The sequence below is a fragment of the Morone saxatilis genome, unplaced genomic scaffold (assembly GCF_004916995.1).
Source record: "Morone saxatilis isolate NCDOM2014 unplaced genomic scaffold, NCSU_SB_2.0 Contig14, whole genome shotgun sequence".
NCBI classification, from domain to species: domain Eukaryota; kingdom Metazoa; phylum Chordata; class Actinopteri; family Moronidae; genus Morone; species Morone saxatilis.
The window spans coordinates 18,093,980-18,104,592 of record NW_023339696.1 but is presented as its reverse complement, the minus strand read 5'-3'; the positions used below and the strand labels follow the sequence as shown (position 1 = coordinate 18,104,592).

Genomic DNA, 10,613 nt, shown 5'->3' with positions numbered 1-10,613 from the left:
TTATCTGTGGCTCTATGCTGTGTTTCTCGACATATGCAGTTAGTTAAATCTGTGACATTTGTTTCTTTAAAATACTGAGTCAGACATTTAATAAATATAATAAAATCAACATCTTAAGAAATTCACTATTGATTTAAACAACAATTTAAACATTTTCCAACATTTTGTCTTGTTTTCGGAGATGTTCCTGGAGCCGTTTCACCGCCGTCCACAATTGGTTTTAACTATTCCAGCTGTGACCAGCTCCTTTTTTATTTCATTTATATATTGTGTTGCGAAGTTACTTTATTTTGTCACTTTTCCAGTGTAAACACTCTACATACCCCAAACCTGCTTAGAATTGGTGTACAGTATGGATTTGTTACCCAATTGCTGCTGCGAGTGAGGCAAAAAAAGTTCTGCTCAGTTTGACCAGAATGTGGCGCCAGAGGAAAGATGATGTTACTTAGATTACCTGCATCAGCCGATATTCAGGGTTTTGTAATCTGGGAATGAAAAAGTGGCGTTTGTGCTTCATTAATAACTTCTTGAACTTGCTCATTCATTGGACTTTGTTCCCTTGTGTTTCAGCCGGCTGGAGACCATATTCGAGGTGCCCCTCAATCGGCGGAATGGTTCTGAGTCCTGGTTTGGCCAGAGGCGCGTGAAGCGATTTGTGGAGTTCCTCGAGGTCGGCGAGGCCAGAAAACCAAAGAAGCCACTTGTCGGTGTGGGAAAGGTGGCTATTTCATCTTCCAGGACAAGACGAGGGGGCTTCCCTAAAGACGAACCGTCCCTCAGCGTGCAGGACGTGGACTCGCTTCTGTGTGCCAAGCTGGATCAGCTCAACTTGTGGTTGATGCACGATCAGAAAGACAGTTGTCAGGTGCCTCTTACATGTTGATTGTTTGGCAGCCATTAAAAAATGATAATAATAACCCTGCACGAGATAATGCTGTTTATATGACTATTTCTAATGTGTTTTCAATATGAAGATTCACATATGAGTCTTCCAGCTCTTTTGTTTTTTTGTCAGCACAATCAGTGTAAAAATTCATTGTGGTGACAAGTTGTTATTGAAGAATTACATTTTCATTCTGTAGCACTTGCAAGTCGAAGAACAACTCATCATAGCACCATAAATGTATTGCCTCATAGACGTTGGTTATAGTGGTTAAACGCATTATACAGTAAGTCGCTTTTTTTGTTGTTGCCATTACTGCACTCAAACTTCGGCCGTCCATTACTCCCCCCGGTCACTTTCCATCTGTGACACGTGAAACTGTCTCGAAAAACAAAAGTTGACGTCCTTGATTGAAGCTCTTGTACAGCATCAAAGCATTTTCTGGTATATCCCCAGTTTCTTTTAGAGCTCAGATTACCCAGAGTGTTATAAATCTGCTCAACTGTTCAAAAATGATAATGCAGAATACATCAGATTTATTTTGTACTGTCTCGTCTGAAAGAAAGCATTTAATTTCTTCTTTTTTATATACACATAAGTGGTAGTGATCTTGCAGCGTCATTGTATGTTATTTTATAAAGGCAGCTACTGTTTATTAAATGCTGAATATAACTTTTAAACATGCCAGCAAGAGATTTGTATTCGCTGCAACCAATTTCACAACCAAGTTTCTGTCCACAAGTTTTATGTACAGTCAAAACGTGGCTCAGCTCAGGGCAGACCCTGTTCGATTATTCATTTATTTGTGTTTGTAAAGTTATGGCTTTTTCTTTTTCTTTTTTTTTTTTATAAAAATATAATTTGGAAACAATACGGCACTCCAGAGAGCATTTCTAATCCACAGTGGAAGTGTCCAGATTCCACTGCTAGTTGGCTTTTTGATGCCTGTGGTTCTCTCTGGATTATTCTTCTGGACTTCTTGATAAAACTGTAATATATTTAGTTTGTTGTTTTTTTGCCAATTTTTTATGAGGTTGCCTTAACTGGTAAATGTCATGTTGTAGGTAGATGTTTTGTAAGTGTATTTGTAATGGTCGCTGTTTTTATGTCAAGATGCTTCAAGCAGCTCAGAGCACACAAAGTTTCTGTCGTTTTATTATGAAATAATAAAATAATAAAAATGTATTATTTATTCTGTTGCTACGTTTGTATAAAAGTACAACATATTGATACATTTTGACAGTAATGAAGGTAATACAGAAAAACAATGCAATAATGCCAAATATAATATTGGCAACAAGAGGATCTCATAATGTTCTGAAGACGCACTGCTATGATCACTGCCATCCCGTTGTATTGGAGTAAAGACCCAATCTTTGATCAACACGTTTATGTTTATACTTTATAGATTGACAGATTGAGTAACTTATTATTTTGTAATATCTGCAAGTATATAGAGTATCTAAGAACCAATATGTTAAATTGTTATGGCATTTAAGGTGCATAAGTATTAAGGATTGGGTCGTTACTGGGGAATGACTATTCTTATCTTTATATATAATGTCTGTGTCATGTAGTGTTTCAAACTATAGTTAATGCTGGATTTTATATGGTCATTAAGATTCTTGAGTTGTTCATATATTGTTAAATAAATATTACAGTGTATAAAAAACATGTAAAAGTTTTAAGATTTTTAATACCATTTTCTCGAGTGGTAGTTCCTTGTGTGTATAAAAAAAATTCTCAATGGTTAAGAGGAAGTAGAAAAGTGTAAACTGCTGAAATTTTATCAGCACAGGAAAGTCTTTTTGTTCATGTAACTACCAGTTTCTTCATGTGTTCACAGGTTTTTATAGCTGATAAGCAGCTTTAGTAACTGTCCGCTGGCTGTCCCCATTAACATCCAAAATCAGAAAAGCCGCTCCAGTGGTAAATCTTCTGTAGAAGTTTAACAGAGTTGATCAGTCCAGCAGAGTCAGGAGATATGAGATCAGTACTATTAGTATGGGAGTTAAAACCAGAATAGCAACCCATGTCACGATGGAGATGATGCCATATTTCTTCGCCCGTTGTGTAAACTTTGCAGCTGTCACTGGATCTCTCGCCTCCTCAGCCTGTAAAAGAAAGGACAAGACAATATATTAAGTTAAGAAGTAATACGTCCGACAATAAGCAGTACTATAGTTCATCATTTAGTTCTGTCATTTAAAATTGAACCCTTCTGTTTTGTTGATAATGGTTTTACTTCCTCGTTTGGGGTCCCACAGACCTAAGTAATTGCAAAATCAACCATTTCCCCTTTAGATATTTTTCTTCTAATCTTACTAAAACCTGTGTGTGTAGAAAATACATTAAGTGATAATCTTCACTCTGTCACAAAGTGGACCTTTTGCCAAAATACCTGTCAACACCAATCACAGAGCACAATGGAAATCCACTACATCTGTGCTTTCTGAGACCCCAATCAGACCTGTGGTGGCTTCTGAAACATGTAATCAAAATCATGTTTATGAGCAATTCTTGGTAATGGAATGTAATATTCGTTATGTTGTATAATTTCTCCTTCGTGCTTGGAAAGGGGAAGGTGATGCAACTGAGATTAGACCTGCAACTACACTGCTAGACGCCACTAAAGCCTATATATTGAACTTTTAAAGGAAAGGTTTACATTTACATTACAAACACAAGTTTGCCTTGAAACAACACTTCCATGTCTCTAAGTACATTCAAAGAGTTTTTTGTCTGCAGTAATTGCAGGAAGAACATTCTGTGCAAAAATACATCAACACTTTTAAAACACTTTTGTTGTCCGACCGAATCTGACTCAGTGGCAGACATCAAGAATAACCCTATATAAATAGCCAGTCTTCTCGTTGATGGTCTTTCTTATGTATGTCATATAGAGGCATCAGTATTACATTTACTTGATGATGCAGCTGAAGATAGACAGGAAAGGGGGAGAGAGAGAGAGGGGATGACACGCAGCACAAGCTGGATTTGAACCCAGGCTGCTGCAGTAATGACCCAAACCTTCAGGTACATGGGGCTCTAGATGATCCACCAGGCCCCCAAAGAGAGAATGTTGTTCTTAAGAGACTGAAAGTCTAAAAGATTTTAATTTGTTTCGTACTCAAGACTGCTGATGCCTCATATTAGCTTGAACTGAGGTAATTTTTTAGGACTGTGGTGCCAAACATGATCATGATATGTGCAGTTTACTAATCCCATGAACTTATTCCTCTAATTAAGTCCCTCTGCTGCAGTTCAGAGCGTCCGGCAGGGATTTGGAATCGGTAGCTTTAGGCGTTTGCCATTTTGACTGACAGGTGAAAGACAGTAAAGTACCTTGACTGAGTTTATCAGAGCCATGATTCCAATGCAGGAGAGCCCACAGATGATGCTGCTGATGGCGAGTTTCCTGTGGTTATTGTCCTCGCAGCAGGAGGCAGCACGCTGTTCAAGGCTGACGATCACTTGATTGCAAGTGTTTTTATTCTGTGCGTCACCTGACCCTGCGATGAGAGTCAGATGGACTTCATCTGCCGTCTGAGGTGAATTAGACATTTCTGCAAACCACAAGAGCATGTTTAAGAAAGGTTTTACCTGAGTAATGTCTTAATTGCTAAAACCACTTGATGTTTTGAGTGCATGTACAAAAAATATCTCAGGACATTTTTTTAAATAGAGCAGGTCTAGACTGTACTCCTTATAAAATGTAATGAATAATATGCAAAAGAAAGAAAAAAAAAATCTGTCTGTGGCTGCTTTATGGTTATGGTTTTAACACGCCTGATAGAAATGTTTGTTTTTCAAGATAAAGGGACTTTAAGGCAACTGGTTTCATTCTTTGTGTAAGGGCAAACAGTGCTTAAGTAAATGTTTAGTTAATTAAAATCTGTATACTCTAAAGCTCAAGATCTTAAGAGAAGTGTACAATCGTTTCAGACACAATAGGACAGATGGCCTCTGGGAGTTATTTAATTATGGATTGCATTTGATCTTTTAAATAATAACCTGCCGGGAGTCTCCTCCTTAGCAAACCTGAATAACTCTAAGACCGGTTTAACGTGGCATGCGTTCTGCTGTAAGTCCTATTTATTTTTTACTGCACACAAAATAATTAAACTCCCACAGAGGCTGGTTTTGTTAAAGTGTATACATATTCAAAATGTAACAAGACTAAATATTGACCTGCCTCATAAACCTGGCCCACCTGCTTTTTTGACACATAATGATGACAGGCCAGACTACGAGTATAATTCAGGTGCCAAAATGGCCCAAAGGGAATATCAGGGGTTTGAAAATTGATCTTCTATTTTGTCCTGAGAAATGCTGTGACTTCCTTTAACTGGCTGCCCATGTGACGCATGCTGCTGCATTAGTTCCCAAATTTGCCTTATGACCTTTATTTACGTTGTATTAACAGTTTATAAGGTGATTTTTTACCTCGAGCAGTTTGACCTGCTGTTGTGTTGCCTTCAGCACTGAGCTATACCCGTTTTAAAAACGTCTAACAAGTCTAAACATGTTCAAAAAAATCTACTATGTTCTCTACTGAGACTGAACTGGGTATTTCCAAGAAGAAAACAGAAAGTACCTATTGTATGGTGTAACAATGTGTCTAATGTTTCCAGTTAACTATACAAATAAAAAGCTTGAAAAACTTGTATGATCACACTTTAAAAATGTCAGAACCTTGTCATGTTGTCATGGTGAGATGAACACATAAAATGCAAGTTATCTAATCTCTGATTTGATCAAAGAGAGGCAGCATACTCTGGGTGTTTTTTCACTTGATCATCAGCTCAGTTGGATGAGTTAATAATAGTTTCATCATGTAATATTGCACAGGCCTGTGAATCATTTGTAGTGAGAAACGTATGAGTCTGGTCTGCGTCTAGATTGGATTCTGTTATTTTTGTTATAGATTATACACAACTGAAAACAACAGAGAGAGCTAGCTGTTATACTTTAAACACAGTTAAACCTCATTTAAAATTTTAATTAAATGAGTAGAAACTAAAGTACAAACCTGAATAAATTTAAAAGCTGTTTTGATTCCACTCCTCAATCTGAATACACTCTTCCAGTGAAACAAGGGATTTCTTCTGTCCGAGGTTTTAATAAGATGTTAGGCAGGTGTCTTGTCTTCTTTTATTCCTAAACAAATTCCAGTTTAAAAGGTGACTGCCGCCACACCAAGCTTCTTCCCTTAGGTATGAAGATTTCCACACGTGGTCATCCAAACACCACTGCTGTCATTGTCGTACGAGTCCAAAAAGACAAAAGCTCAGACGCAGACCTGTGCCTGTGAAAACTCAGTGCCATATAAGTTGTTGAATGACAGGATTGAGAGCCAGGAGTGAAACTCAGTGTGAAACCTCCACGCCCATTTTACTGTGCAGGCTCTTTGCTTCTTCCTCCCTCCCACACATATACTTACCAAACCCCTCCTTCACTCAGCATTAGTTCTCATATTCTGTTCCTTGTATCTGCAGGTTCGACTTCTTCTCCCCTTCTTCGTTAGTCACAGTTTCACATGCAGTTCCCTCACGTCTTTCCCCTACGACATTCCAGAGAACTTGGGAAAGGTGTGTCAGCACTTGTCTTGCCTGAGGGTGAAGCAGCTGCAGATTCCAGTCCGCCTTATTGTTTTCTAAATTAATATTGGAAGAGTAAACAGATCTTGTGTTTTTTTTGTCTTCCGTCCAACAGCTCAATCACTGCATCACGCTCAGGAACTTACACTCTTGTTTCTCTGGGTCTGGAGGGTCAAACAAGCCTGCTCTTGCTGTTCATATGCATATCTAGTTTCCCTGCCATCTCTCTGCTCTATGACCCAGAGATAAGAAATTATTCACTCCCCCTTGACTTGGCAATTGATGATTACTTGACTGCATTTTTCCAGAGCTGACGCCACCTTCAGACAGCTTCCTCTCTCCTCGTGCTGATAAAGTGCGTGGGAAGGAGCTTCTGATTTCATCCGATCGATACACAGTGTCTGCATCATACAGTGATTGTTATTCATACATCCTTTTTGTGTTTTCTCCAAATATAAAACTTCAAAGTAATTAATAACATTCCTCATTCTCGGGGTAATGAGTTACAAAGGCCTGGTCAAAGCAAGACTGAAGAGATTTTGGATCTAAACAAACAACAAGATGCTCAAAGAGGGTCCTTGACTCGTGTTAGCTATCATCTCTGTGGTCCTCCAGCAGGAGGTAGAGGAACATCCTTAACATCCAGGTTCAGGAGCAGCTTCTTCCTTCTGGACCATCATTTAAATGACTAATATGCTCTAAAACCTCCCCAATGTAATGTTAGTTTTTAGGTTTTAATCTTTGGTTTTTATTTATTTTCATTTTGTTATTTTGTTGTTTTACATGTGATTGTTTTTATAGTATTCATTTTTTTTTACCTTACACAGTTGTGTTCATGGTTGTTCATAATGTTTTCTGCTATGTGAAGCATATGTATACAGTATATGCTGTATATATATTTATACAGCATGCTATATAAATAAAGTTAAGTTGGTTTGAGATGGATTGCTGTTAACTTTGGTCCAGACATGGTTACCAGAGGATGAATTGTAATAAGATAAGATAAGATAAGATAAGATAAGATGTACCTTTATTAATCCCTGTAGGAGAAACTCAAATTAGACACAGGAGCATAAGGGAATGTAGTGCAAGAGTGGAAGAAGTGGAATCACTTTAATCCACTAATTTCATTTAGCACTACCATCAGGTTAACATTATAGTGTTTAAAACTTTGGTTTAAGACCAAATACTAAAAAAATAATGACACCCCCATCAGCCTCTGCTGCACTTTCTGTACCAATTAGCAAACATTAGCATGCTTCCAACCTGCATGGCTTATTTCTATTTCAGTGTTGTTGTTTTATCTGTTTAAATCTCTTCCTCTCCCCTTCTTGTATGTGCACTTTGATTTCATAATGTCGTGTTTTTAAATCTCTGTTTGACCTGGCACCTGACTGGAGGTGCAAAGGAGATTTCGTTAACTTAATAAGCCTAATGTTTCTTTTTTAATATCTGTAGTTGGAGGTGGGAGTAATGTTACTCTCTCTCTGTTTATTGGTGGGTTGTTAGCCCCGCCCCAAACTCCCAACCCACCTATGAGGAGCCTCTAAACTCTGAGGCGGAAGAAAACACGGAAGGGCTGCAAAGAAAAACACGACAGCAGAGGACGACACGTAGGCTGTGCTCGTTTTATGGTATTCTGGCCAAAATGGACTTTAATTAAATAGTTTCCTCTGCATTTCAGCCTGCATTATTATTCCGTTTGTTGGTTTAGTGACCACCACCCCTCCTGACTGCATACATGGAGGAAGAAAGAGGTGTGGTGTTGGCCACAGAGAGATATGGCAGTGCAGAGTGCTGGAAGTATTTAGGAAAGGATGGAGTGATGGAGAGGAGGAGAGATGGGAGTGAAGGTGAATCGAGAGGAAACTCTGTTGTTGGAGTTTTTAAAGTAAGGATTTTACAACTTTTTCTAGACTATTACCACCATCTTGCACTTACCAACTGTCCTTTGACCGTTATCTATCTTTTTATCTATTTTTAAATCTTTTCTACCTCAGTTATTTTATTCTATTGTTGTAATCTTATTGTATTTAGAATGTCCTGGCTGCTTGACGACCCAATTGTCTTTGGGGATTTATAAATCAAGAAATCTGTCTATCTACTCCTATCTATCTATCTTCATCTATCTATGCTATAAACAAACTTTTTCTTTGCCAACCTATCTTATCTTTTTAATCTTTTTTTAAAAATTCTCTTTCTACCTTCAGGGTATTTATTCTTATTTTGTAATTTTTATTGAATTTAAAAATGGTTACCTGGGTGCCTTATGGACGACCCCAATTTCCCCCCCCTTTGGATTAAATAAAGGTTCTTTATCTTAAATCTAATTTCATCTAATCTATTCTTTCTTACTCTTTATCTAATCATCTATCTTATCTGTTACACTTTTGGACCGTTCATTTTACCACCCAACCCCTCAGGCTCCACATGTTAACCATGTATTTTTTTCAGGATGTCTTTCCTGCCTCCCCAAGGGTATCCCAGAAGGGGAGGGTTTTCAGGTTTAAGGATTACCAGCCCGTTTTAAACCAGTTTTGGGGACACCCTTGGGGGGGGGCGGTTACAGTAAAAAAAACATACACGGATGAGATCATCACCATCAGATTTAAACCCTCTCTCTCTCTCTCTCTCTCTCTCTCTCTCTCTCTCTCTCTCTCCCCCTTCAGGCGTTCTCCAGCTCTCTGTCAGGGACTTTAGCCACTCAGGCCTCTCTCAAAGGTGTCGGTGTCGGAAACCAAGAGGCGACAGTAGCGGCGGCCACAATCACCTGGTTACTAAGAGGTAAACCCCTTTTAAATAAACCATAACGTTTACATTACTCTTGCATGATGAGTGCAAACTCGTGTTTTCTCCTGCAGATGGAACTGGCATGCTGGGAAGAATCCTGTTCGCTTGGCAGAAAGGGTAAGCTCCATTATATGTGTCCAATACTATAGTATGAAGTTTAATATTTATATGTGCTCCTCTCTCACTGGTGGTAAATTCCTCTTTATGATCAGTTTTTTGTCTTTGTTCCAGGACTAAACTGGACTCTGAGGCCAAAAAATGGAGGTATAAATGGTGTTAGAGGCTCATTCTAGTCATTATCATGAACCCCATTTAACGTACTAAGTGCTTTCATTTCATTTCTTGCCAGACTTTTTGCTGATGTTCTCAACGACACTGCCATGTTCATGGAAATATTGGCTCCATACTTTCCTGCTTTCTTCACCCTGATTGTGTGCACTGCAGGGATATTCAAGGTGAAAGAAAAGAAAACTGTGATGCAAATTTAAAACTCACTCAAAAGTTCACTTAATTTGCTATTCTCAGAGCTAAATCAGTAGTATGTGAACCTTAAGTTTAGCCTTTTTAACACATTATACTGCATGTGTTCCTAGACTTGGAAATAAACCTGTACAGGCAACTTATGTCAGGTTAAAGTTTTTATTATTCATCCAATTATCTAACAAATTTATTCTAACTTTTTAAATATCAGAAAATATTCTGCAAACACTTAATCAGATTAAAGTTTTAGGTCTATTAAGTATTTATTGCTAATTGTAAATTGAATTGGTGGTATAGACCTTTTTTACAGCCACCATTTTGACATGACATTTTAGGGTAATACACCTGTATTTACCCTACTATTTAATGCTGTGAAATAGGTCTATTGTGTGTTTGTCTTCTCCAGTCCATTGTTGGAGTGGCAGGCGGTGCGACCAGAGCTGCTCTGACTGTTCATCAGGCTCGCAGAGACAACATGGCCGACATCTCTGCCAAAGATGGCAGTCAGGTACTTTTTCGTATTTTTCTTGACCTGTGACTTGTATTTCCGTCACACTGTCTGTATTATGTTTAATAAATCTGTAATCTGTAAAATCATCAAAGTGTTTGATGTGGCAGTGTGCTGCAAAGAAGGAGTTTGTCTCATCTTCATGTCCTTTATTTCCCACAGGAAACTTTAGTGAATCTGGCTGGACTGCTGATCAGTCTGGTGCTCATTCCCCTCGTCACTGATAATCCAGTGTAAGTTCTGTCGTATACAACGTAGATAAATTACCACTATGAATCTTACACAGGTACTCTGTCGGATCTCTTTACGTCAGCTACCTGCATTCCCCTCTCTCTCTCTCTGTCTCTCTCTC

At 38.3% G+C, this 10,613-nt stretch overlaps 2 protein-coding genes across 2 annotated transcripts in view; both read left to right on the top strand.

Moving 5' to 3' along the window:
* prr14 (proline rich 14) overlaps positions 1 to 2,065 on the top strand; it is a gene marked incomplete in the record, with an annotated part of 15,350 nt that extends 13,285 nt beyond the window's left edge. The window contains 1 exon segment of the mRNA XM_035655638.1: positions 571 to 2,065. Within this exon segment, the coding sequence (XP_035511531.1) occupies positions 571 to 883 (313 nt within the window).
* Positions 2,066 to 8,051: 5,986 nt separating this feature from the next.
* Positions 8,052 to 10,613, top strand: part of rusf1 (RUS family member 1) — a 3,780-nt gene continuing 1,218 nt past the window's right edge. The window contains exons 1-7 of the mRNA XM_035655637.1: positions 8,052 to 8,374; positions 9,153 to 9,267; positions 9,345 to 9,390; positions 9,505 to 9,537; positions 9,623 to 9,728; positions 10,160 to 10,261; positions 10,424 to 10,494. Of these exons, the coding sequence (XP_035511530.1) occupies positions 8,225 to 8,374; positions 9,153 to 9,267; positions 9,345 to 9,390; positions 9,505 to 9,537; positions 9,623 to 9,728; positions 10,160 to 10,261; positions 10,424 to 10,494 (623 nt within the window). The 5' untranslated portion in view covers positions 8,052 to 8,224. The remainder of the gene's footprint in view (positions 8,375 to 9,152; positions 9,268 to 9,344; positions 9,391 to 9,504; positions 9,538 to 9,622; positions 9,729 to 10,159; positions 10,262 to 10,423; positions 10,495 to 10,613) is intronic.